Source organism: Beta vulgaris, chromosome 7 (assembly GCF_026745355.1).
Source record: "Beta vulgaris subsp. vulgaris cultivar EL10 chromosome 7, EL10.2, whole genome shotgun sequence".
NCBI classification, from domain to species: domain Eukaryota; kingdom Viridiplantae; phylum Streptophyta; class Magnoliopsida; order Caryophyllales; family Amaranthaceae; genus Beta; species Beta vulgaris.
In genome coordinates, this window is record NC_079208.1 from 55632730 (window position 1) to 55653675 (window position 20946).

General features: G+C 35.5%; 2 protein-coding genes across 5 annotated transcripts; both read right to left on the reverse strand.

Annotated features, from left to right (window-relative positions):
- Nucleotides 1-1610: 1610 nt before the first annotated feature.
- LOC104899896 (uncharacterized) lies at nucleotides 1611-6792 on the reverse strand. The gene is made up of 9 exons (XM_010687187.4): nucleotides 6636-6792; nucleotides 6197-6432; nucleotides 5604-5808; nucleotides 4912-5148; nucleotides 3465-3708; nucleotides 3263-3367; nucleotides 2922-3104; nucleotides 2624-2828; nucleotides 1611-2314 (listed from the first exon to the last, which is right to left on the reverse strand). The coding sequence occupies exons 2-9, from the start codon at nucleotides 6414-6416 to the stop codon at nucleotides 1827-1829; spliced, it is 1887 nt and encodes a 628-aa protein (XP_010685489.1). The 5' UTR covers nucleotides 6417-6432; nucleotides 6636-6792; the 3' UTR covers nucleotides 1611-1826.
- Nucleotides 6793-10366: 3574 nt separating this feature from the next.
- On the reverse strand, nucleotides 10367-19645 carry LOC104899897 (abscisic-aldehyde oxidase). Of its 4 annotated transcripts, none has more exons than XM_010687189.4 (11): nucleotides 19118-19258; nucleotides 18441-18535; nucleotides 16081-17754; nucleotides 15494-15753; nucleotides 15183-15392; nucleotides 14839-15057; nucleotides 13259-14227; nucleotides 12377-12472; nucleotides 12076-12174; nucleotides 11451-11640; nucleotides 10367-10960 (listed from the first exon to the last, which is right to left on the reverse strand). In XM_010687189.4, the coding sequence occupies exons 2-11, from the start codon at nucleotides 18484-18486 to the stop codon at nucleotides 10731-10733; spliced, it is 3993 nt and encodes a 1330-aa protein (XP_010685491.1). In that variant the 5' UTR covers nucleotides 18487-18535; nucleotides 19118-19258; the 3' UTR covers nucleotides 10367-10730. The 4 variants fall into 4 exon arrangements, with proteins under 4 accessions (XP_010685491.1, XP_048490128.1, XP_010685490.1 ...); XM_048634171.2 differs by having other exon boundaries at nucleotides 18441-18572; XM_057390925.1 differs by lacking the exon at nucleotides 18441-18535 and adding an exon at nucleotides 11148-11191 and having other exon boundaries at nucleotides 10893-10960; nucleotides 19118-19645.
- Nucleotides 19646-20946: the final 1301 nt, after the last annotated feature.

A 20946-nucleotide genomic window follows, 5' to 3' on the forward strand; every position in this document is an offset into this window, starting at 1 on the left:
AAGTGAACATTTTTTGTTAAAGTGGAACATTACTAGAATTCAATTACTTAAATAGAACATATGTTTATCAAATATAAAACATATTCTCAGTGAAAATAGAACATATTTTTTGGTGGAAAATAAGTTTTAAAAAAATATTTTTTAAAATTGAACATTTGCTTATTAAAAATAAAACGGATTCACAAAATATAGAACATAAATTTTTGCTAAAAAATAAGCTTAAAACGAACAATTGTTGAAATAGAACATTTGTTTATTGAAAATAGAACAATTTTTACGAAAACTAGAACATATTTTTTTGCTGAAAAATATGCTTAAAATGAACATATTTTAAAATAGAACATTTACTTATAGGAAATGAAACAAATTTACTGGGTGCATGGTGTGTACCCTTCTCCTGGGAGCACAATAGAATTTTCATGTTATTTGCTCGATTTACATTAGATGATGTGATTTAATAGGTTTTGTTTGATAAAGCATTTACTTTTTTTTTTCTTGAACTTATTTTAGTAACTATTGCACTTTTTAAGATTTTTGTATGACTGAATTTTTACTTTCAATTTTTAACTTCTGTTGCAATTTGTTTAACAAATTGATGGTATGACCATTAGATACTTGTTTTAAAAAAGAATGTCTTCTAAATATTAGCTAAAAGAACTAGAGGTGGATAATTTATCTTGGAAGAACATAAATTAATATCGATGAACTCGTCCACAGTTTATCCAGATTATAGACATTGAAACTCTAAAAGCTTGACTCCAAATTCAGCTAAAAAATCTTTCTATTTAAAAATTGTCACTTTGACAATATTGTACTTCAGTTCCCTGTTCTTTTTGCATTCTTTTGTTTTTTTTGGGATTACGCCTGAATTTTGCTTAACTAAAAGACTAGGGGTGAAAACAAGCGAAATCGAGACCAAGCTTGGAGTTGTCCGGCTCGGCTCGTCACACTTTTACTCGAACTTGAGCCAATTTCAAGTTTATATTTTCTAATCCAATTAACCTTAAAACTCAGTTGAGTTAAAAAAAATTATATTATACATATTCTATAGAAATAGGTTTAGACTACTTTGAGTTTTTCACAAGTATCATGCATAATTTAAGTATAACTTTTCATTTATTTTGTGTAATATAAAAAATAATATAGCTAAAATATATTTCAAACCTGCTCGCAAAAAATCAAACTTTGCTATGCTCGGCTCTAGAAAATTTCGAGCCGAGCTCGATTAGTTTATGAGCCAGGCAGCACTAACACCCCTACTATAGACTGTTTGCCCAAAAAGAGTCCAAAACAATGCTCAAGAGTAGTATATAACCACATTTGGACTGCAAGTCAGCCAGATAGCATTGAGCACAAAACAGAAGGCAGAAACACTTCATGACAATATTCACCTTCATCTAACCCTGGTAATCTGAGTAAACACTTTCGTTATATATGAGATTGCCAATTTCATCATATCTGGCTTGCTGATTTTATTAGAATATCACCATTATCTACAAACTTGCATGGTACATTCCCCTCTTGTGAGCTGTAATATAGGCCGAATATCGAAGAGCTCTGAATAATCATAGCAGTCTCATTAACATTGACAGGAATATGTAAACATAATCTTCTGTTTTGCATGAATCAATAATTTAGATAAATGAGAAGTCAAAAAATTTCATGACTACAAGAATTTTGGTCACTATCACCAGTTGTACAAGAACAATACTCTTAGGTTCACCCAACCATGAAATAATTGTGGGTGTATCCTTTAGAATAACTTTTTCAAACCTACTGACAACACCAAATACTACTACTAGTACTATCACTTACATATTTAAATTTTAGTATCCTTTGGTAGAATTCGTAGTAAGCCCGAACCCAAATGGAAATAGCGGGTCATAATGTGGGTCACCCACATTCATTGGTAGTTGATCAACTGACTTGAACCATGTCCGTGCAAGCTTGCCAGTAAATCCATAGTCACCAAACAGCACATCAGTAACACCCTGGCCTTCAGTCCCAGGCAGCCAGGCAGCAACGAGGGCATCAATGGTTGCCAAGTAAGGTTGGATAACAACGGGCCTGCCTGAGATGACCACCACCACACATGTGACACCTCCACAAACATTCTTTATTGTGTTGAGGCCAGGTTCTGGAATCGTCAAGTTCAAGCTATCACCATTTGTCTCGGCATAGGGTGGCTCTCCTACAACTACTATGGCATACGAAAATCCACCTGACTTGACAAAGTTTGGGTCTGGGTTCTCGTTGAAGACTACTTGGGTTGTTGGATCAACCGTGTTCTTCACAGCAGTCAATATTGTTGTACCTATATACAACAAATCAACAATATACTTTTTTTAAATACATAAAAGATAGTAAGATTTACATATTATCCTTTGGTTTTTCCTCATTTTTTATTCTCAAAAGAAAAACAGTTTGGCCGGGAACATAAAGTGATAAAACCCATTATTTTGGCTCAAGCAAAGAGAGAAAGAATGTGTTATAAAGTGAAGTGTTGAGTAACCTTTTGTTTTCTGCCAAACTGTAATGCCAAATAGCCTAATTCTTCTCATAACAAGTTTTGACACTTGAAAACTGATGGGTCATATTGATGTAAGTATGAAGTACTTCGTACCTGATGTAATGTCATTGCCATTAGCACCTTGCCATTCAATAGTCCATCCACCACATTGGTTACCCAAGTTATCGGCATGGGTTCCTGCTACAAGTATCTTTGGTGCCTTCTTCGGAAGTGGAAGTAATGGCTTGTAAGCCGATTTACCGTTCTTTAGAAGAACTAGGGATTTTCTCACTGCTTCTCTTGCCAACTCTCTGTGCTCCTGCTCAAGAGCATTGAACTTAAGTACAGGAAAAAAGGAGACAGAAAAAATCAACAAGCGAAAAAATTTAAAAGAATTTGGAAGAATAGAAACCTGGCTGCCAACTTCATTGACGAGACTGAGGTCAGCCATTGGGTTCTCGAACAAGCCCATGACAAATTTCACCCTTAAGATCCTCCTTACAGCGTCATCAATCCTCTTCATGGGGATGACGTTGTTCTTCACCTGCAACTTAAGATCATCGATGAACTCATTGAAGTTCATTGGAACCATCACCTGCACGACGTCCTTATAAGATTAGTAAAACTCAGTCGAATCATTTATTGGGTGGGTCTGGCCGGGTCAATAACAGATCAGTCAAACAGCGAGTCCTAGTTAATGAGTCGCTACAGTTATTTAGACTTGCAACATTTTGAAAATCAACTCGTACTGACCATATCAATCCCGGCTTGAACTCCAGCTTGGACGGAGTACGAATAGTTAGCATGAGGAGGAGAGGTGATCCTGTCAATTCCTTCCCAATCCGATATCACAAATCCCTATTAAAACATTGACAAAAAGCAGCTATCATGTTTCCTGAACTTCCAACATTTTGTTTTGATAACGGTGATTAAGTATGAAATTTTTTCTGCTTACATGGAACTTAAGTTTATTCTTGAGATAACCGGTGACAAGATTGCGATTAGCATGCATCTTCACACCATTCCAGCTAGAGTAAGACACCATAACTGTTGCAATACCTTTCTTTATGGAGTCGAGGTAAGCTGGCATATGGATGCTAAAAAGCTCCTTGGCGGAGATCACAGTGTTGTTCTCATTGATTCCCTTTTGCGTACCACCGTCACCCACAAAGTGCTTGGCACAACCCGCTACACTTTTCCTAATCAAATCAACAAACAACCATCAATTACTGCCAATAAAATGATATATTATACCCTTTCAGTTTGCTGCCATTTCTAAAATAAGAAATTAAGTCTTGTAGCCGTGGATGTTTCCTAATCTACAATTTCAAGCAAAAAAATGAGCCTAAAATGAGTATTAAAAAAGGGGGTCTTTCACAAATTATTATGAAGAGATAAAAATGTCTCTGGTAACATAATGGATTGTAATATAGGGACTCTAACAAATTAAACTTTAGGCTTATATGACGTCGGAACTGTTATTTTCATACCAATTTGTCTAAGTAAAAAATTCAAATATTCATTTATCAATATATGCTAGACTTTTTATACCGATCCTCAAAGGCCCTTACATAGTTTTATTCCTATCTTGTAATTCTGTCTGAATTACGAATTCAAATGACAACCAAATCAATGCAAAGTGATACAGCGTTATTAAGTATTAGAGTTTGAGCTTTTTCCACAACTGGGAATTTAGTGATCAAGATTTTTGTGTCTGTAGTCTCTACATGTCTTATACTTCCTCCATTTCGTTTTACATGCAACAAAGTAATATTTTATATCTCACAAATAATATCCCTTTGTTGCATTTAAAACGAACGGAGGAAGTATGAAGTATCAAAATTGCAATTGTACTTTTTCTCCTTTTTTTGGGAGGGTGGGTGAGAAAATTTAGATATGCTGGCCTTTTATGAGATATATCTAGTGTGAATGATGGGTGGTTTACTGGTAAGACCAAGTACAAGAACGTGCTTCAAACTAATAGAAAGTTTCTTTTTTTTGGCAAGAAAACTAATAGAAAGTTGTTCTCACGTTACTTGTCACAAAAAGTAAGCACCGCTATACCAGACATGCAGATGTTAAGACTTTTTTTAATTCACCGCCTAATCACATGTTAATTACATTTTAATCCTTGTCGTATCATCAAAATTCTAATGAAAGATGATTTGTGTCGTCAAAAGTCATAAATCATGCTTAGATTCAAACTATATATAGTATACACCTTAAATATCATGGTTTAAAACTTATTTGAAACTTTGAATCACATAAAATGTTGATAAAAGACATTCTCGAAAGGAAATGCACTATTAATTACGACTAAATATGTTGTAAAAACATGATAAGCACGCTTAAAAGTAGAGTAACTTCGGAAAAAAAGAACTATCATTGTAAAGGATACTTACTTTCCATTAACATAAGGAAAACCCTCTGGATAATTAGTAGGAACATCTCCTTGTAAGCCTGGAATGATCTCAGTCATCATTTGTACAATCCTATGGTCTTCACTATAACTCTCGTAGCAACGTCCCCATCTCGGATCCCTACAAACCGCGATACACGGGGCGAAAGCATAGGGAATCCCGGTTGCTCGAACTTCAAGTGCAGTAGCAGCTCCAATCTTCTTAACAAGTTCAGGGTCCCTGATCAATTAGAGCAAGAATACATCACCAATTTGCTCCAACACATAGTTTACAACTACATTTAGCAGTGAAAATTTTAATCAAGATCTTACTTACACTTTATATCATAGCCACATTTAATTTTCCTCAACTATCATACCCATTAAACTGTTGCATACTACATAACCTTATTGTAGACATAACTTTGTTAAAGCAAATAGCTCATATTCATAAACTTATCTTTTCAATAGATAAATTTGATTAGTTTGCAGTAAATTTCCACTAATCAGAACCAATTTTTGTTGATCAAAAATGATTTATACTAATCAAAACTAGATAATACTGATCAAAGTACTCCTATGTAGTTATCAAGATTGTGGTAAATATGCAATCAAATATCTAATAAAACAGCCTAAAATAACAAGACACAATAAATTTAATACTTCTTCATTTATAGCACAAGATATAATGCTTGCCTTGTGACCCCAAGCCCCACATTGTGAGGGAAAATGGTGGCATTGTAGGCATTGTTGTGGCCATGAACAGCATCAATACCATAAATCATCGGTATACCGAGACGAGTAGCCAGTGAACCCTTCTGGAATTCATTAACCATATTCACCCAAGCTTCAGCAGATGCCTTAGGACCAGGCACACTTCCACCTCCACTCAATACACTCCCTATTCACAAAAACAAACCCAACAAATATTCCTTAGTAACCACCATTACCAACAAATTTACCCCTTCTTAATTTTCCATCTTTTTCACATCAATCCAATCCATAAACCAAATTTAATTACCACATTCAAATACTTCATACATTAATCAAAATGGGTATCAACCAAATCAGTCATAGGTCAAAAAAATCCATTCTTTTTTTTTTCAAATTTTTATATTAACTCAACTATTGAAAGTCATACAACAATTACAATATATAAGTCAAAATCTAACAAATACCCATTTCACCAAAACATAAAATCAAAATGACCAATTAAAATGTAAAAATGGGTATAAATTGAATTAACTAAAGAAGATTAATGATAAAATGAGAGATGGTTATATATATACCTATGAAGTAGGTTTTCATAACATCAGCTGAAGCAACTTTGCGTTCAATTTGCACCATTTGACCAATTTTTTCCTCCAAAGTCATCCGAGATAAAAGATCATTTACTCTTTTATTAACTGCCAATGTTGGGTCTTTATATCTCATATCTTCTGCTTCTATCAAACTTACCCATATGAATAACAGCAAAAATCCCACCTGGGGTAGTAACATTTTCCCCATTTTCTCTCTTAAAAATCTGAAAATGTCAAAAAATAATAAAGATAAACAATGAAATTAGGGGAAGAAAATGAAGAACAAATAAATAAAGAAACAATCTTGTAAAGGGATTAAAGATGAATAAATTAAGCAAATTTATAAGTGATTAAATGGGAAAAAATTTGAGCTTGCTCAAAATGAAAATGACAAAAACAGAGATAATAATGTTTTTCTTTTACTTACTTTATTTTTCAAGTGTGACTCAAAGAAAATTAATGAAATGTGAAAATGAAGAACAAAAATAAAGAATGTTGTGCAGTTGATTGATTGAGGAGAGAGAAAGTGGGGAAGTGGGGAGGTGGGAAGAGAGAAACAGGGGAGAGTGGCAAAAAATGTCAGACTATCAGCTGCTTTTTATAGGGAAGAAAAATAAGAAACCGCCTTTATTTTTGTCTACTAATGGTAAATTATTTAAAATCTTTACTAATTTTTTTGCTCGTTGTGAAATTGTACTTTCATGAAGTATCTTATTTTTTGTTTTTTATTAGAAAGGATAATCGGTCTGATGATCAACTCTTGCTAGGCTACTAGTCTCCCGGACACGCCAGCTTAAAAGTTGGGTTCAGACTAAACTGTAAACAGCTCAGAAATAAATGTCCCAACATATTGTTGAAATAAGGATCCAAATCTTGGACAATGCTCTAAAATTTGGGGAAGTACTCCACTGAGTTACGCCCTCTCCCTCGTATTTCTCTCCGTTTCATAATACTCACTACACTTTTTATTGTGAGAAGTTTCACATTACTTGCTACACTTCCTTTTTGGACAATAAACTCTCTCTAACTCTCTTCACTCACATGGGTTCCTTTTCTTTTTACTATCTATCTTTTTATTCTCTAAAAATTGCATAAGAGTCCATAAATTGAAAAGCATAGCGAGTACAGTGTTCAATTTTTATTATTGGGGAGATTTAGACATTAGAATTTGGAGCGTTGCCACATTTTAAAAGGGGACAGAATATAAGTATATGGTACTAAACTAAGATCTAAATCAGAGTCAATACATTACCGTTGAGCATGAACGGTCTCATTTCCAAAGTTTGTGCTTTTTTAGTGCATAGAGCCTAGAGTAACTCTTTCTACACATTATTGATAAATTATTTTGTTAAGAGTAACATTTACTCTTTCCAAATATTTGTCTCAATTTTCTCCTGCAAGACGTATTATATGGTACAAGTATATGATCTTATTACTCATTTTCAATCAGATTTTATCATATTAGGAAAAACAAGAAGAGTATCTATCAAGCTAGAAAAATAAGGAGAGTATATATCGAGCTAGAAAATATCAAATTGGATTAATAAAGAATTCGTTAGTACTTCTTTCATAGTGTTGCAAATAAATTGAAGCTGCTAAATATTTGCAATTAAAAGGGTATTACAAAAAATTGTCATTCTACCTTCATAATATACTTTATCATTGTGACTTTTTTTTTGAACCCCATTTAGAGAATTCTTCGGTAAGAAGATTTTCCCTCTAAACTGCCCTCGTACACGATCATTCACCCAAAGGTCTAATAAGCTTCAAACTTCGCCTATAACATTGAAGTTTGCTTCCACCTAGATTTGACCCTTGGTCTCCCATATGAGAGGTAGGAAGTCATATTATTAGACCCAAGGGTCCTTGGCTATTGTGACTTGTACTTGTATCAGCATCCTATACAACATTTAACTCTAATACAATTAAACAATAAAAATATACTTTCTTCGTTTTGAAATAAGTGAAACACTTTTCTCAATTTCACTTATTTCAGAACAGAGTAAGTATAACTTATATGCCTTTAGTTTATCTATGTTGCTTTACAATTTTCGTCCTATAGTATAATTAACACCTACACAAATTACACAAAAATTTTGAATGAAGATCCCATCATTTCTTCATGGCAAAATTGGCCTTAACAACCTTTACTATAGCTTTGGTGCACCAAACAACCCCAAGTAAGACTTATCACCAGAACATCCTAAAGAATAGCACTTGGTGCAGTCCGTACCTTTCATGACATCGGAGACCTCAATATTCACCGAAAAAGGAAAAATCTAGGTTTTCATTATTTTTATTTACATTTTCCCCCTTTTCTTATTTTCCAATGATAGCTGAGCAGTTTGAAATTAGGGTAATTGTTGTTTGATTCTTGCTCTAATACCATGGATGCTAGGTTTACAATTAAAATGTGGCATTGGGTTGTTTTATCTCCAAACCTGAAATAGGTTTGAGGGGAAATATATTCTTGATATGTTGATTAAGTATAACTCAAATTGTCTTATGTATTACTGCTTGTCTGGGTTAAATTTAGAACAAGTTTAGTTAGGGTTTACACTGACAAGGAGGTGATGGATTTTTGCAAGGTAGGTTTAGATATTGGGATAGTAGAAGTGTATATGATCCATGGTGTAGATGAACCTGAAGTAATTAAAGGATTACATTACTTAAACCGCCCCACCCCCTTCATACCAATCGAAGACTGGATTAAAAATTTCCTTAGATTGTTTTGGAAAGAAGATGGAATTAAGTCATCTCGTATATCTGAGTTCATTGCAACTCTTTGGGCTATTTGGCTTCATAGAAATAACGTCGTCTTCAGGAATGAAGATGTCAACCCTTTGGCTATCGCAGAAATCAAAACATCCCTCCTTAAAGAATTGGATGAAAGTACTAAATTCAGGGAAAGAAAACCTCCTCTCTCATCCACCGACGATAAAATTCGAGATACGGAGCCAAATTTACAAGGTAATCAGTCCAACGAACACTGCATAATCTTAGTTGATGGTGCTTGGAAGCGTCGAAAACAGAATCATCCAAGAGCGGGAATTGGTTGGTCAGCCCATTTCAACAACATCAAAATTTTTGAAGGAAATGCTACGGTCATTGCATCGTCCGCCCTACAAACAGAAGCACATGCTATTATGCGTGGACTATGTGAAGCAATTGATCACGGAATCAATTATGTCCATATCTGTTCAGATAACAAAGAGCTTGTCCAAGTCCTTAGTAATAACCAATATCCTTTTGAAATAGCCACTTTAGTCCATGACATTCAGGCACTTCGCAACAAGTTTATTAGCTGTAAAATATATAAAGTGAGTAGAGATGTAGTTGCCCCCGCCCATGCTCTGGCGACTGCGGCTAGATTAGGTAGAATTGTCTCTTAACTTTTGTTTGTACTTGTTGTCAAAAAAAAAAAAAAAAAAAAAAAAAAAAAATACATTACTTAAACCATTAATAACCCACCCACTGTTGAGCAAGAAAACATACCCATTGTTGAATTAAAGTATAAACCCAGCATTGTTTTGCAGCACACATTGTGCAAGAAAACCCACCCATTATCCCAGAATACCCACCCATTATTGAGCAAGAAAACCACCCATTATCCAAGAAAACCCACCCACTGTTGAACTAAAACCCACCCACTCTTAGACTAAACCAAAACACCACTAAACCAAAAACTCCTAGGAAGAAGCTTCAAGTACACAGGTGCATTGATTTGACACAAATTAGTATAGTAAGCTATTACTCCTTCCGTCTTTTTTTATTTGCTACATTTTGCCATTTAGGGGTGTTTCAATTTATTTGCTACATTTGCAAACATTTCCATATATAGTACATAGGTCCCACACTTTATTTACAAATTTGTCATCACTCCCTTCTTGATTTTGTAAATGTTTCCATATATAATACATAGGTCCCACAATTTACCTATTTGTTTTTTTTGTTAATTCCATTTATGTCAATGGTCCCCACTCCCTCCTTGGTCTTTGTGAAAAAGTGCTTGTAGCAAATAAAAAAAGACGGAGGGAGTAAGATTTAATAATTCTACAGTGGTTGAACTTGGAAGAAAATAATATTGCAAAGTGAAAGGTTAGAAGAAGCTTAAATTTCACTTACTTTACACAAATATCAAAAGCATTAACAAACAAATAATGAAGATAGACATGCTAAGTGCCTTTGACAACATAATTACGTAAATATACCAAACTACACATTTATTGTAGATTACAGTTGCAAGCTTCTTTATGGATCAACCAACCTTCATGTTCTCTTATTCTTCAGCTTGTCAAGCTTCTTGATTGGATACCATCTCTTCTCGGCGTCTCATAGAACACCATGGACACCCCTTTATTACTTGCATATCAACTTTATCTAAAAATCATTCTACAGTCTACATTCCTCAGTAAAATCTAATCTGTAACACTATGATAAAACTTATACATAGCTCTATTTTAAAGATATGTCACGAGCTGAAGGTTCAAAAACCAAAAGAGTTTGGAAGGCTATTTGCTGATCAGTTACTCTTAGTCACGAATGAACTGTTCAAGTACCTCTCAACAACGTCGAGGCCACAAAACTCCTTAACCACAGGCATGGTGGCAGGGACACTTAATTGAAACGGGACATCAATTTCATTGACGTTCAAGCCACCCCAAGAAGCAAGCTGTTTTCGGGCTTCTTGGATAGCTGCTCTGGTTGCACAGTGAACTGATGCTGCTAGCAGCATTGGTGGCTCTCCAGATGCTGCAGTTAAGCCAAATATAAGAATGATGAAGATTTTTACTGTTTAAATACATATCAATGAATCAGATCACATCTTAATTAAAATTAGAATACTGTTTTTGCCAAAAAAAAAAAAAAAAAGCCTCCTTTTATAAGTGTGTTCACTACTTCTCTTCAACTAAACTTATTTAAACTAAGCTTATTAAACCTTATTGGATTTGATCAACCCTGATTTTGACCTTATGTTTGCACCTGAAAGGAAGCCCATATTAAACTTAATCAGCCCGGGAACTTAAGTTTTTAATGGGAAGAGAATGCACCCTAAATTTCAGTTATAAGAGGAATTTTTTTCCTATTTAACAGTTCAGAGGATAAAAGTATTTTAGTCAGAGCCTCAGAGGTCCTAGTGGTAAAGCAAAATGTTCCATAAGGATTTTTGCAAACTGGCATAAAGCATGGATTTGAGAAATCTTCAAGGGGATCAAAAAGGCGGGTCACAGTATGAACACACCTTTAGATGAGAGAATCCGTTTCTGATGATGTCCGCTGTTCAGGATTTCAACATTTAGTTGTTTTGGTATGGTATCAATTGTCGGGATTTTATATGTCCATGTGCTATCAGCAACCACCAGACCATCAGGATTAGCTAGGTACTCTTCGAGCATGAAGAAGCCAATACCTTGAACAAAAGCCCCTTCTATCTGTAAGAAATACAAAACCATAAAATTAATTAGTGCAGAAGTTCTAGACTTTAGGTAAGTCTACACATAATCCTGGAAACATATTGAAGTCTTGGCTTAAACTGCAAAATGCAGAGTACACCATTTTATATAGAAACGATTTTGACTTTCACAACCGCCAATGCATAACTTTGACCATCATTTTATGTATTTAAGTAATTTATAACAAAAAGAAACTCTGAGAAAAAGCTGATTTTTCAAAATTATACACTCAGACAAAGTCGACAATGTTTTGCAAAACTACAATTGGTTTATATATAGTAGTAAAAAATATGGTCAAAGTGATCTGTATGTGGATTGTGCAAAAGTCAAAGTGATACAACTATTTAGAAATGGATAGAGTATATTGTAAGCACTATCTTCAAGTAGTACAATAAGAATGCTGCTAAAATTAACCTGTCCCAAATCAACAGCAGGATTTAGACTCTGTCCACAATCATAAATGACGTCCGATCGCAATATAACAGTTTCTCCCGTCAGTATATTCACCTCTACCTGTGGAAATAAAGTGGAACCATCAGAAATACACCTCGAGAGGATTATCTCATTCCTAGGTGATTTTCGTTTAACTAATGTTTCCGAGCAGGACAATGCTTGTTTGATGGAAGCAATAGTACACCAATTACTCAAACGTTACAAAAAAATGCTTTCAGTGAAGGGAGACTTAAATAAGATTGTTGTTCTTAACAAACTTTACCTCACTAACAGCAGTTCCATAGTTTAGATATCGCATGGAAGTAAAATCAGGTACGAAATAAGTGCTAGCGGACAAATGCACTGCTTGTGAGCCGGCCTGCAATTAGAGTTTAATTGTGAGATTTAAATTCAACATTTCTATACCAGAGATGAAAATTTGACTTCACATCTGATGCTCAATTGATGATTCTAGTTGTTTCTGATGCAACTCAAATAGTATGTAGTAAGAAGTGAAATTTGGATACAATTCTTCAATGAAACAACTTCAGCTTTATTTTGTGCAAACATTTATACAGCGAGGTAACAGGTGAAGTGGATAACGCTATCTACATAAAATAAGACGATTGATGAGCCTACAACTAAAGATGGCAATGGGGAACGGAGGGAGTAACATATAGACGGTAAGAAATGATTTCTATTGGAATCAAAAAGTTCTGTAAGCAGATGAGCTGTATAGAAAACTAAAACTCATCTGATTATTCTACCTAGGAGAAGCAGGAAACGTGATAGTAATCGGTATCGGTGTCCTGCTTTACTTGTACATCTCAGATAGTAATTATTGAAAATAGAAGAGTCCTTCCTAGAAGGTTTATCCCCCCCTAAGACTTCAAGGTGATGAGATAGTAATGGAAGTCAATCAAAATTTAACCAACTTGCACGGTAAAATTTTCCACTCAGCTGCCTATGATTCTAAGCTTATATACAATAGAAAAAAAAAATTATAACAATAGAAGCATAAAAATTAGTGCACTTCCAATCGAGAAAGGGAAGGACAGCGCAAAACAGCAATGGTAATCATGTAGGCTTCAAGTAATGAAACTCATTACTTACAGTTAACAGAGAAAAGAGAGCCTATCATGTAGGACCTTTAACAAGTACTTACCTGAGAAATTAGTGTTTCCCAGTTAATAGATGATCCCATTTGTTCTTGCAGTCTCTCCTTAAGTGGGGTTAATCTTTCAACCAATGTATTACAGCAAATCCTAACAGCTTCACAGCTAGACTCAGAGGTTGTGCTTCCAGCAGTAAACCCTCCCTGTACCATGCTTAATGTATCTGCTTGTATTACACGCACCTTATCTAAAAGTTTATCACTTCCAACACACTTGATAAAACTCAAGGCAAAAGCAGCCATCTGCTTTACTTTGGTCCATAGACCCTGACCAATCTCAATCCCTCCTACTTCCACAGAGACTGACCCATCAGGAAGTATGCTGACTTTACCGGGGGTTGGTCTCAGTAAAACACCATGCACAATGGGTAACCTTGAAATTCCCTTTTTACGCCATTTATTAGTGATGTTGAACTGTTTTACCATCTCTTTTCTTTGTTCAAAGCTTGAAGATGAAGCTAGTTTATCCCAAATTGAGGGTAAAGTAAATTCACTCGGCTCTCCAGCAGCACTCTGATAGAACAAAGTTAAGCTATCGAATGTGTGGAAATTTTTGTCTCTAACAACATCAACATCCATCAAAAGGGTAGAAGCTACATGTTCAATCACAGCTTCAGCAATAAACGTTCCTTGTATTTCACCAGGAGCTCGCATTGCAGTCTTACTTGTATGATTTGTCTTGCATAATTTAATGTCCAATGATAAAGCACCCCAGTCATACTTCTTAAGAGCATTCACTATGTTTGCTGGCATCATTGGGCTAATATCTTCTGATATACCCGCATTAATCAAAATATCAAGATGTAACGCTGTGATCTTCCCATCTAATTTGAATCCCACACTATAATTGATTTTCATTGGATGTCGTCCTCCTGCCATTATCATATCATTCTTACGATTAAGGTAAATCCTGACAGGACGACGAAGCTTGTGTGCTGCTAGTGCACAAGCTGTTGCAACCTACAAGACCAAGAATACCAGGTCATAAAAAAAAAAGTGAGGTGGAAGTGTGGAAGTAACCAACAGATAATTGCATCAGTGGAATGCCTTACTTTCTGCTTTTCCAACTTAGTATATTACAATATATTGAGCCTTTACAAAGTCATTTTTCAGCATTCAATATTTACCTAGCTACGAAAATCTAGATAAAGCATATTCGGGTAGCTCATGCAACTTCCTATTGCCATCTTCCAGAAGATGCAGTTCATTTGCTAATTAGAGATAGATGTAATATCAAAAATTTATAGCCTGAATACACTTTGAGGGCTATGTTATCTGGACTTCTTATTTTCCACAAGTATGTGAGTCAAATGCTCAACACTCGAACATGAGTTTGGAAACTTTGACACTTCATTTTTGCCTGATTATGACAAAATTCCGTACATTACTTGATTTAGACACTTGGGCACATATAGGTGTATGACAAGAGTCCAAGTAACAAAACTTTTGGGTTAGTCTGGGAAACAAGCTACATCTACTAACAATACTTATACTTAACAAGATATCATCAACTTAATCCTAACACAAAGAGAGAGTTAATAAAATCACCAATTTACAGCCAATACACTCACATGGGTAGCTTTCATTGCCTTTCCGCCAAAACCTCCTCCGACTCTTCTTGTGATGACACGAATGTTGTTTTCAGGCACTCCAAGACAACTTGCAATCACAGAATGTGTAAATTCTGGAGCTTGATTAGAACTATAAACCACCATGCAGTTATCTTCATCTGGAATAGCTAGGGCAGTTTGAGTCTCCATACAGAAATGGTATTGTGACGGAAGCCTGATCTACAAATATTACCAACGCGGAATAGCTAAGTTATAAGAATTCGGTTTATTGTAGTCAGTGTAGCATTAATCATTATTTACTTGAACAAATAAAAAAGAATAGATATCAAATGCATGAGAGATACCTCAGCTGAAAGAATTTTCTGATCAGCCTCCGCCATTCCCTTGGCAAAGTCACCAATCGGTTCAGGGCAAATAAAAGATGGGATGTCAAAGAAGCTAGACCTTTCAACTGCATCTTCGACTGTTAAGATAGGTGGCTCTAAATTTTCTATGTCATAGTCAACAATTGCTTTAGTTGCTGCATTATCAGCATGCCTCTGTGTATCTGCAACCTATAATGCTCTCAGATAAATGAGTAAACTTCAGATGAGCAAGTAAACCTCAGAATTCTAACAAAGAGAAAAGGAAAAGACAGTGAAAACAAGAGCCTTACGACTAATGCAATATTTTCACCAGCACACCGTGTGAGATCATCAGCAAATAACGAATCCATCCCAAATATTGTTTTGGCTCCTATATTCTTTCCCCCACGTGGAATATCTTTATAGGAAACAATGTCAATAACTCCAACTGGAAATGATTCAGACTCATATCTCACACAATTTACCCTTGCCAATGGCTTTATGCTATATATAAATGCTCCATGAAGACAGTCTTCTGGAGAAGGAATATCATCAACATATATGGCCTCACCTGTAAATGGCAACTCAAATACATTAAAGAAGATCAGACAACGCTGCTGCAATAAGAAAAAGGGGAAACAGTAACTGGTATAACTGGTGCTCATACATTATAACTGCTCTTTTAAGTAGCCTACTTGCCTACTTGTACTATAACACAACACGGAAATCAGCTTTCTTATGCAAAAGAAGTCACTAAAAAAATGACAAAGCCATGCAGATACGCCCTGTTAGTTAACCTACAAATTGGTTCAATAATTTCCTCATCAAACAAGAGCCAAAACCAATCCTTTTCAACAAGTAACAAGGACATCATAGGCAGCTATAAAAGCAAACAAACCAGATGCCTGGAGATCAGCTCCAGTTTTGCCAATGGGCTTCCCGACAGGATGATAGTCCGCGCTGGGCATAATATCCTGTTTTGCAGGTAATAACAGAGGTTCCCTACTGTACTTTTGGAGTCCATAATCTGTTCCCGACTGAGAATCAATATATCCATTCAAGCATAAACCAGAAACTCGGATATCAGTTTCGACCAAAGTTTGCAAAAACTCAAAAATAAATGCCTCGGCTAAGCTTATCCGGTAGGAAGGATGTGAAATGCCGTCATCCGGGACCACAGTAGCTCGAACTAAATTAATGGCATTGTGGAGGGCTTCATGATCAAGATTTCTTCCAGCTAAAAACTCTTCAACTTTTCTTGCCCGCACTGCATGCCTAGTTCCATATGCACCAAAAGCCAACTGAATCTTGTTCACCATGAAGCCAACATCAGATTTGTTTGGAGAAACTTCACAAAAGAAAGCAGCATTCAGATAAGGTAATGCATTTCCTAAAGGGCGAGGTGCGGCTCTATAGGTTTCAAACATAAGTTTACAATTTGATCCTGAGGAAGGTTCCCAAATTGGAATCTTGACACATACGATTATACTCTTTGAATCTAGGGGAGGCCTTCCCAAGAATTCCTCCAACTTTATGGTCTCCCTTTTTGAGCTTCTTATGATCTCCACACTTGAATCTACAGCTAGGAGAACAGTAGTAATGTCAGAAGGAAATCCACACCTCTGTGCCATAACTATATTTCCACCTATACTTGCTGAATTTCTGATGGACCCCGAAGCAATTTTCTCAAAATGGGCAGCAATTTTTCTAAGCACGGATATACTGCCCTCAGTCACTGTATCTTCGTCCCCCTCTTTCAGAGCTACAATAGCCTTAGAGATCGAAACAGCTGCCCCAATTTGGATGCTTTTAAGATCTCTTTTAACCATGGTGAGCTCATGAATGTACCTTAGATCTATGTATGTGTCACACCCTTCTAGTTCCTTATAGTAGCCTGTACCTGTATTACTAACAACTAATTTGACACGACCTGGACCCACATCGCCAGCATCACACAGTTCCAGCTTGCTTTGGAGCTCCTCGACGCTAAAAGGAGTATACCAAGAATATTTTCCCGAATCCAAAAGCATTTTAAACTTTAATTCGTCCTTCAAATAGTCAGGAAATGTCGATACCTGACAATTGCGATCATAAACTGGTAACCTACCCGCCTTGAGTTCCTTGCTCTCCTCCTTCTGCCAAAAGGCATTGTATCCTAGATCTTCAATATCCACATCTGCTGCAAAGCTTTTGCAAGCATCAGCGATAGGCCGATAACCAGTACACCTACAGAGGTTTCCAGCTATGGCTTTCTCTGCTTCAGAAACCTTAAGCTTTGAAAACCCAGGAGAGGATTCTGGCCCGTCACTCTTCTCAGCATTGACAAGAGCGGAGAAGAGAGAGACGCACATTCCAGGAGTACAGTAACCACACTGAGAGGCATGGAAGCCCGCAAGTCTTTTATGTATCGCATGAAAACCTTCTTTTTGACTTCCAAGGCCTTCGGTTGTGGTAATGGAACAACCATGTATACTACAAAGAAGTGTAAGGCATGAATTTACTGTATAATCCTCCACCTCATCGCTCACGGGATCATATTTGGAAAGCAGCACAACACAAGCCCCACAACCACCTGTATTGACATTGAACAATAGTCACGACCAATTTCTGCCAGTACATCATCGTACTTTCCACGAATAAAGATATGATTTCACAAAGATTCAAAGGATGCACTGAACCAAGCAAATTCTAAAAGTGGCAATTACGCACCACTTGTGTTCAATGTATAATTTTAATAAAAATCGATAAGGAATATATTAAGGAAAACCTCAATTTAGATCATCACCAATAAACTATACCTTCTTTCAGAATACAGATATGGGAACTGTTGTATTTTTCAAATGACGTTATTATCTTTTAGAACACTTAGCGAAGCCATCTTAAACGAGAATGATAAAGTTCATTTCGCAATAGAAAAACTCAACTAGCCCTTGATTTACTGAATGCACAATAGAATCTATATTTTTCTCGATCAAAGTAGAACTTTTACCCTCCAATTCTTCCCTATGCTCACCGACTGAACACTCTCCTGTCCACCCATGATATTTCTTTTACAATTAACTACCCTTGCTGTAGGCAATAATTAATTATGGTGGTGGTAATAAATATACAAGTAAAAAACTGAAAGAAAATTCGATAACGATGGAAACTTATGAAGAAAAAAACATATGTTCGGGGATAAAGTTCTGTGATATGAGTCCTAACAATCACCATGTACATGAACTCAATTTCCTTACCAAATTACAGATAGATACGTACCATTGCCACCAATTATTACCAGCAACCAAACGGACTGTAAATTCATACCGGCTCTAGTACAGCCTTTTCTTTTCACCTTGACTCAAGTGCTCATACTGTCATACACAGGAATCTCTTGATATAATTGATTATCTGTACTTTCAAGTACATAAATGAAAAATCCCAAAATCAGCTAAAAAGAGCACCTAAGTTTCATCAGAAAGGATCTCTAACCCCACACACACACATACACAGCCCATTTCTATTTCACTAATTAACACATATATTTTCACTTCAAAAAATATCATGAACACTTCAAAAATTGCAATTATCTCATTGATTCAATTCAACAAGTATCAAAATTCATATCATCAACATCATACTAAAAAAAGTATGATTGATTATTTAATTATATGATTCTCTTGATATGATTATCCTAAAAACAGCTAAAAATAGCACCTTAACTTCATTAGAAAGGATCTCAAAACCCCACATGCACACACAGTCCATTACTCCATTCCTAAATCACAGATTAACCACACATATTTTCACTTAAAAGTATCACTAAACCTTCAAAATCTGCAATTATCTCATTGATTCCAATTCAACAAATAAGTACCAAAAATCATATCATTAACATCATACTATAAAATAAATTGAAGATTAAACTCATAAAGAGAGAGTTAAGTTAAGATAACCTTCTCCACACCCAAGTTTAACACTCTTAAAACGGGTCCGGGTCCTCAAAAACTCCAGTAAAGTAGTTGATGGGTCAATACTGTGTATCTCAAATCTTTCTCCATTAACAGCAAAAACTAAATTCCCACCTCCCATTTTTTTCTCTATCTTTTCCATATCTTTTAGGCAGCCAAAAAACTGAACTTGAGTGTAGTATCAGTCTATCAGATATAGTCACACTCTAAATTAATGTGTGCCCACTAAATAATACTTAAATTTTCCAACTTTGACTCCGAAAAGTAAGATCTGCGGACAATAATAGAAGATTAAACAATTAGATGAACTGTAAGAACCCACCATCATAATGATATAAGAATCATGGAATAAAAGTGTCATTTTATTTTATTTCAGGAAATCTAAGAAAAAAGATAACTTTATTTTTTATGTATTTTTTGGATGAGTATGGTAAAATCTGATGAAATGGGTTTAGACTTATTTGTAAATTCGTTGCCTTTTGTTGCTAAAGGAGCGGTTTTTACTGATTATGGAGGAATAATAACCGCAGCAAAAAAAGGACAACGTGAAAGAAATGTATCTTTTGTGTGTTTTTTTTCTGATTTACTGTAGTATTTGTTTATTATTGTATGAAATCTGGGAAGTAGGGGATTTATGAAACTAGCGGGGAACAAACAACAAATTTTACCGATTTCGATTTCATTATTCATGTTAGGAATTAGCTGGGGAGGCTGCACTCAGAAAAAAGGTAAATTAATCATTTTATGAGGAGAAGAAATTGAACTAAACATTATAGTATTACTTATTATAATCTTATAAAAAAAAGGGTTTTTATAACATTTAGTAGTATCAAAATTGTTATTTGTCTAATGTATTAATGTTATTATTTTTGGTCCTACTACGAGGAATTTTCCACCGCATTAGGTGAGAGGACTAATCTCGCGCAGGAGTATGCATCCCTCCCAGTTGGATATTTTTTCATACCCAAGCTCGAATTCGGACCTTGGTCAAAGGGCGAGAGATCATTAACCACACACGCCTAGGGTGATAATGAGCTTGACAAGCTCGCGAGCAGCTCGGGGTCGGCTCGGTGAAGCTCAACTCGAGCTTGGCTCGAGACTTAAACGAGTTGAGCCGTGAATAGCTCGATTTGTATTTTATACTAAAAAAATATTTTATATTAAAAAAATATTTTATATTAAAAATTATTTAGACATATTAAAAATTATATTAAGTATTTTTTTTTAATATATTAACTAAAGTATATAATAGAAGAAAGATAAAAAGAAAAGGTAAAAACAATTAAAAAAGACAAACAAAACAAAAAAGATAGAGAAGAGTAACTCTTGAAGGATCAAAATCCAAAACGCCTAAACGAGCTCACAAGCCGAGCCTGAGCCTAATCGAGTTCACAAGCTGAACTCGAGCCGCAAATTCTAATTACGAGCTCTGCTCCCCCAAGCTCGGCGAGCTCACGAGCTGAACCGAGCCCATGAAAAGTTAAACCAGCTTGAGCCGAGCCTAGTGCTATTCAGGCTCGGCTCGCTCGATAAGCACCCCTACTCACGCCGACCCCAGTTGGTACGTATTAATGTTATTATAATGTTACTCATGTTGTGCGTTAGCTCATTTTCAATTTTGAGAGATTGTCCTAAGTTTTTTGGTGGATGATTGTTGAATTACATTGTCTCTATTTTTTCGAACGACTTGATAATATGATCTCCCTTTGATTGGGAGTCCTCAAAAAAGATTGGTATTAGTATGCTTTTAAAATTAGCCTAGTTAATGTGTGCTTTGAGAAAATAGCCTAGTTGATGGGCTCGGGTAATGCCTT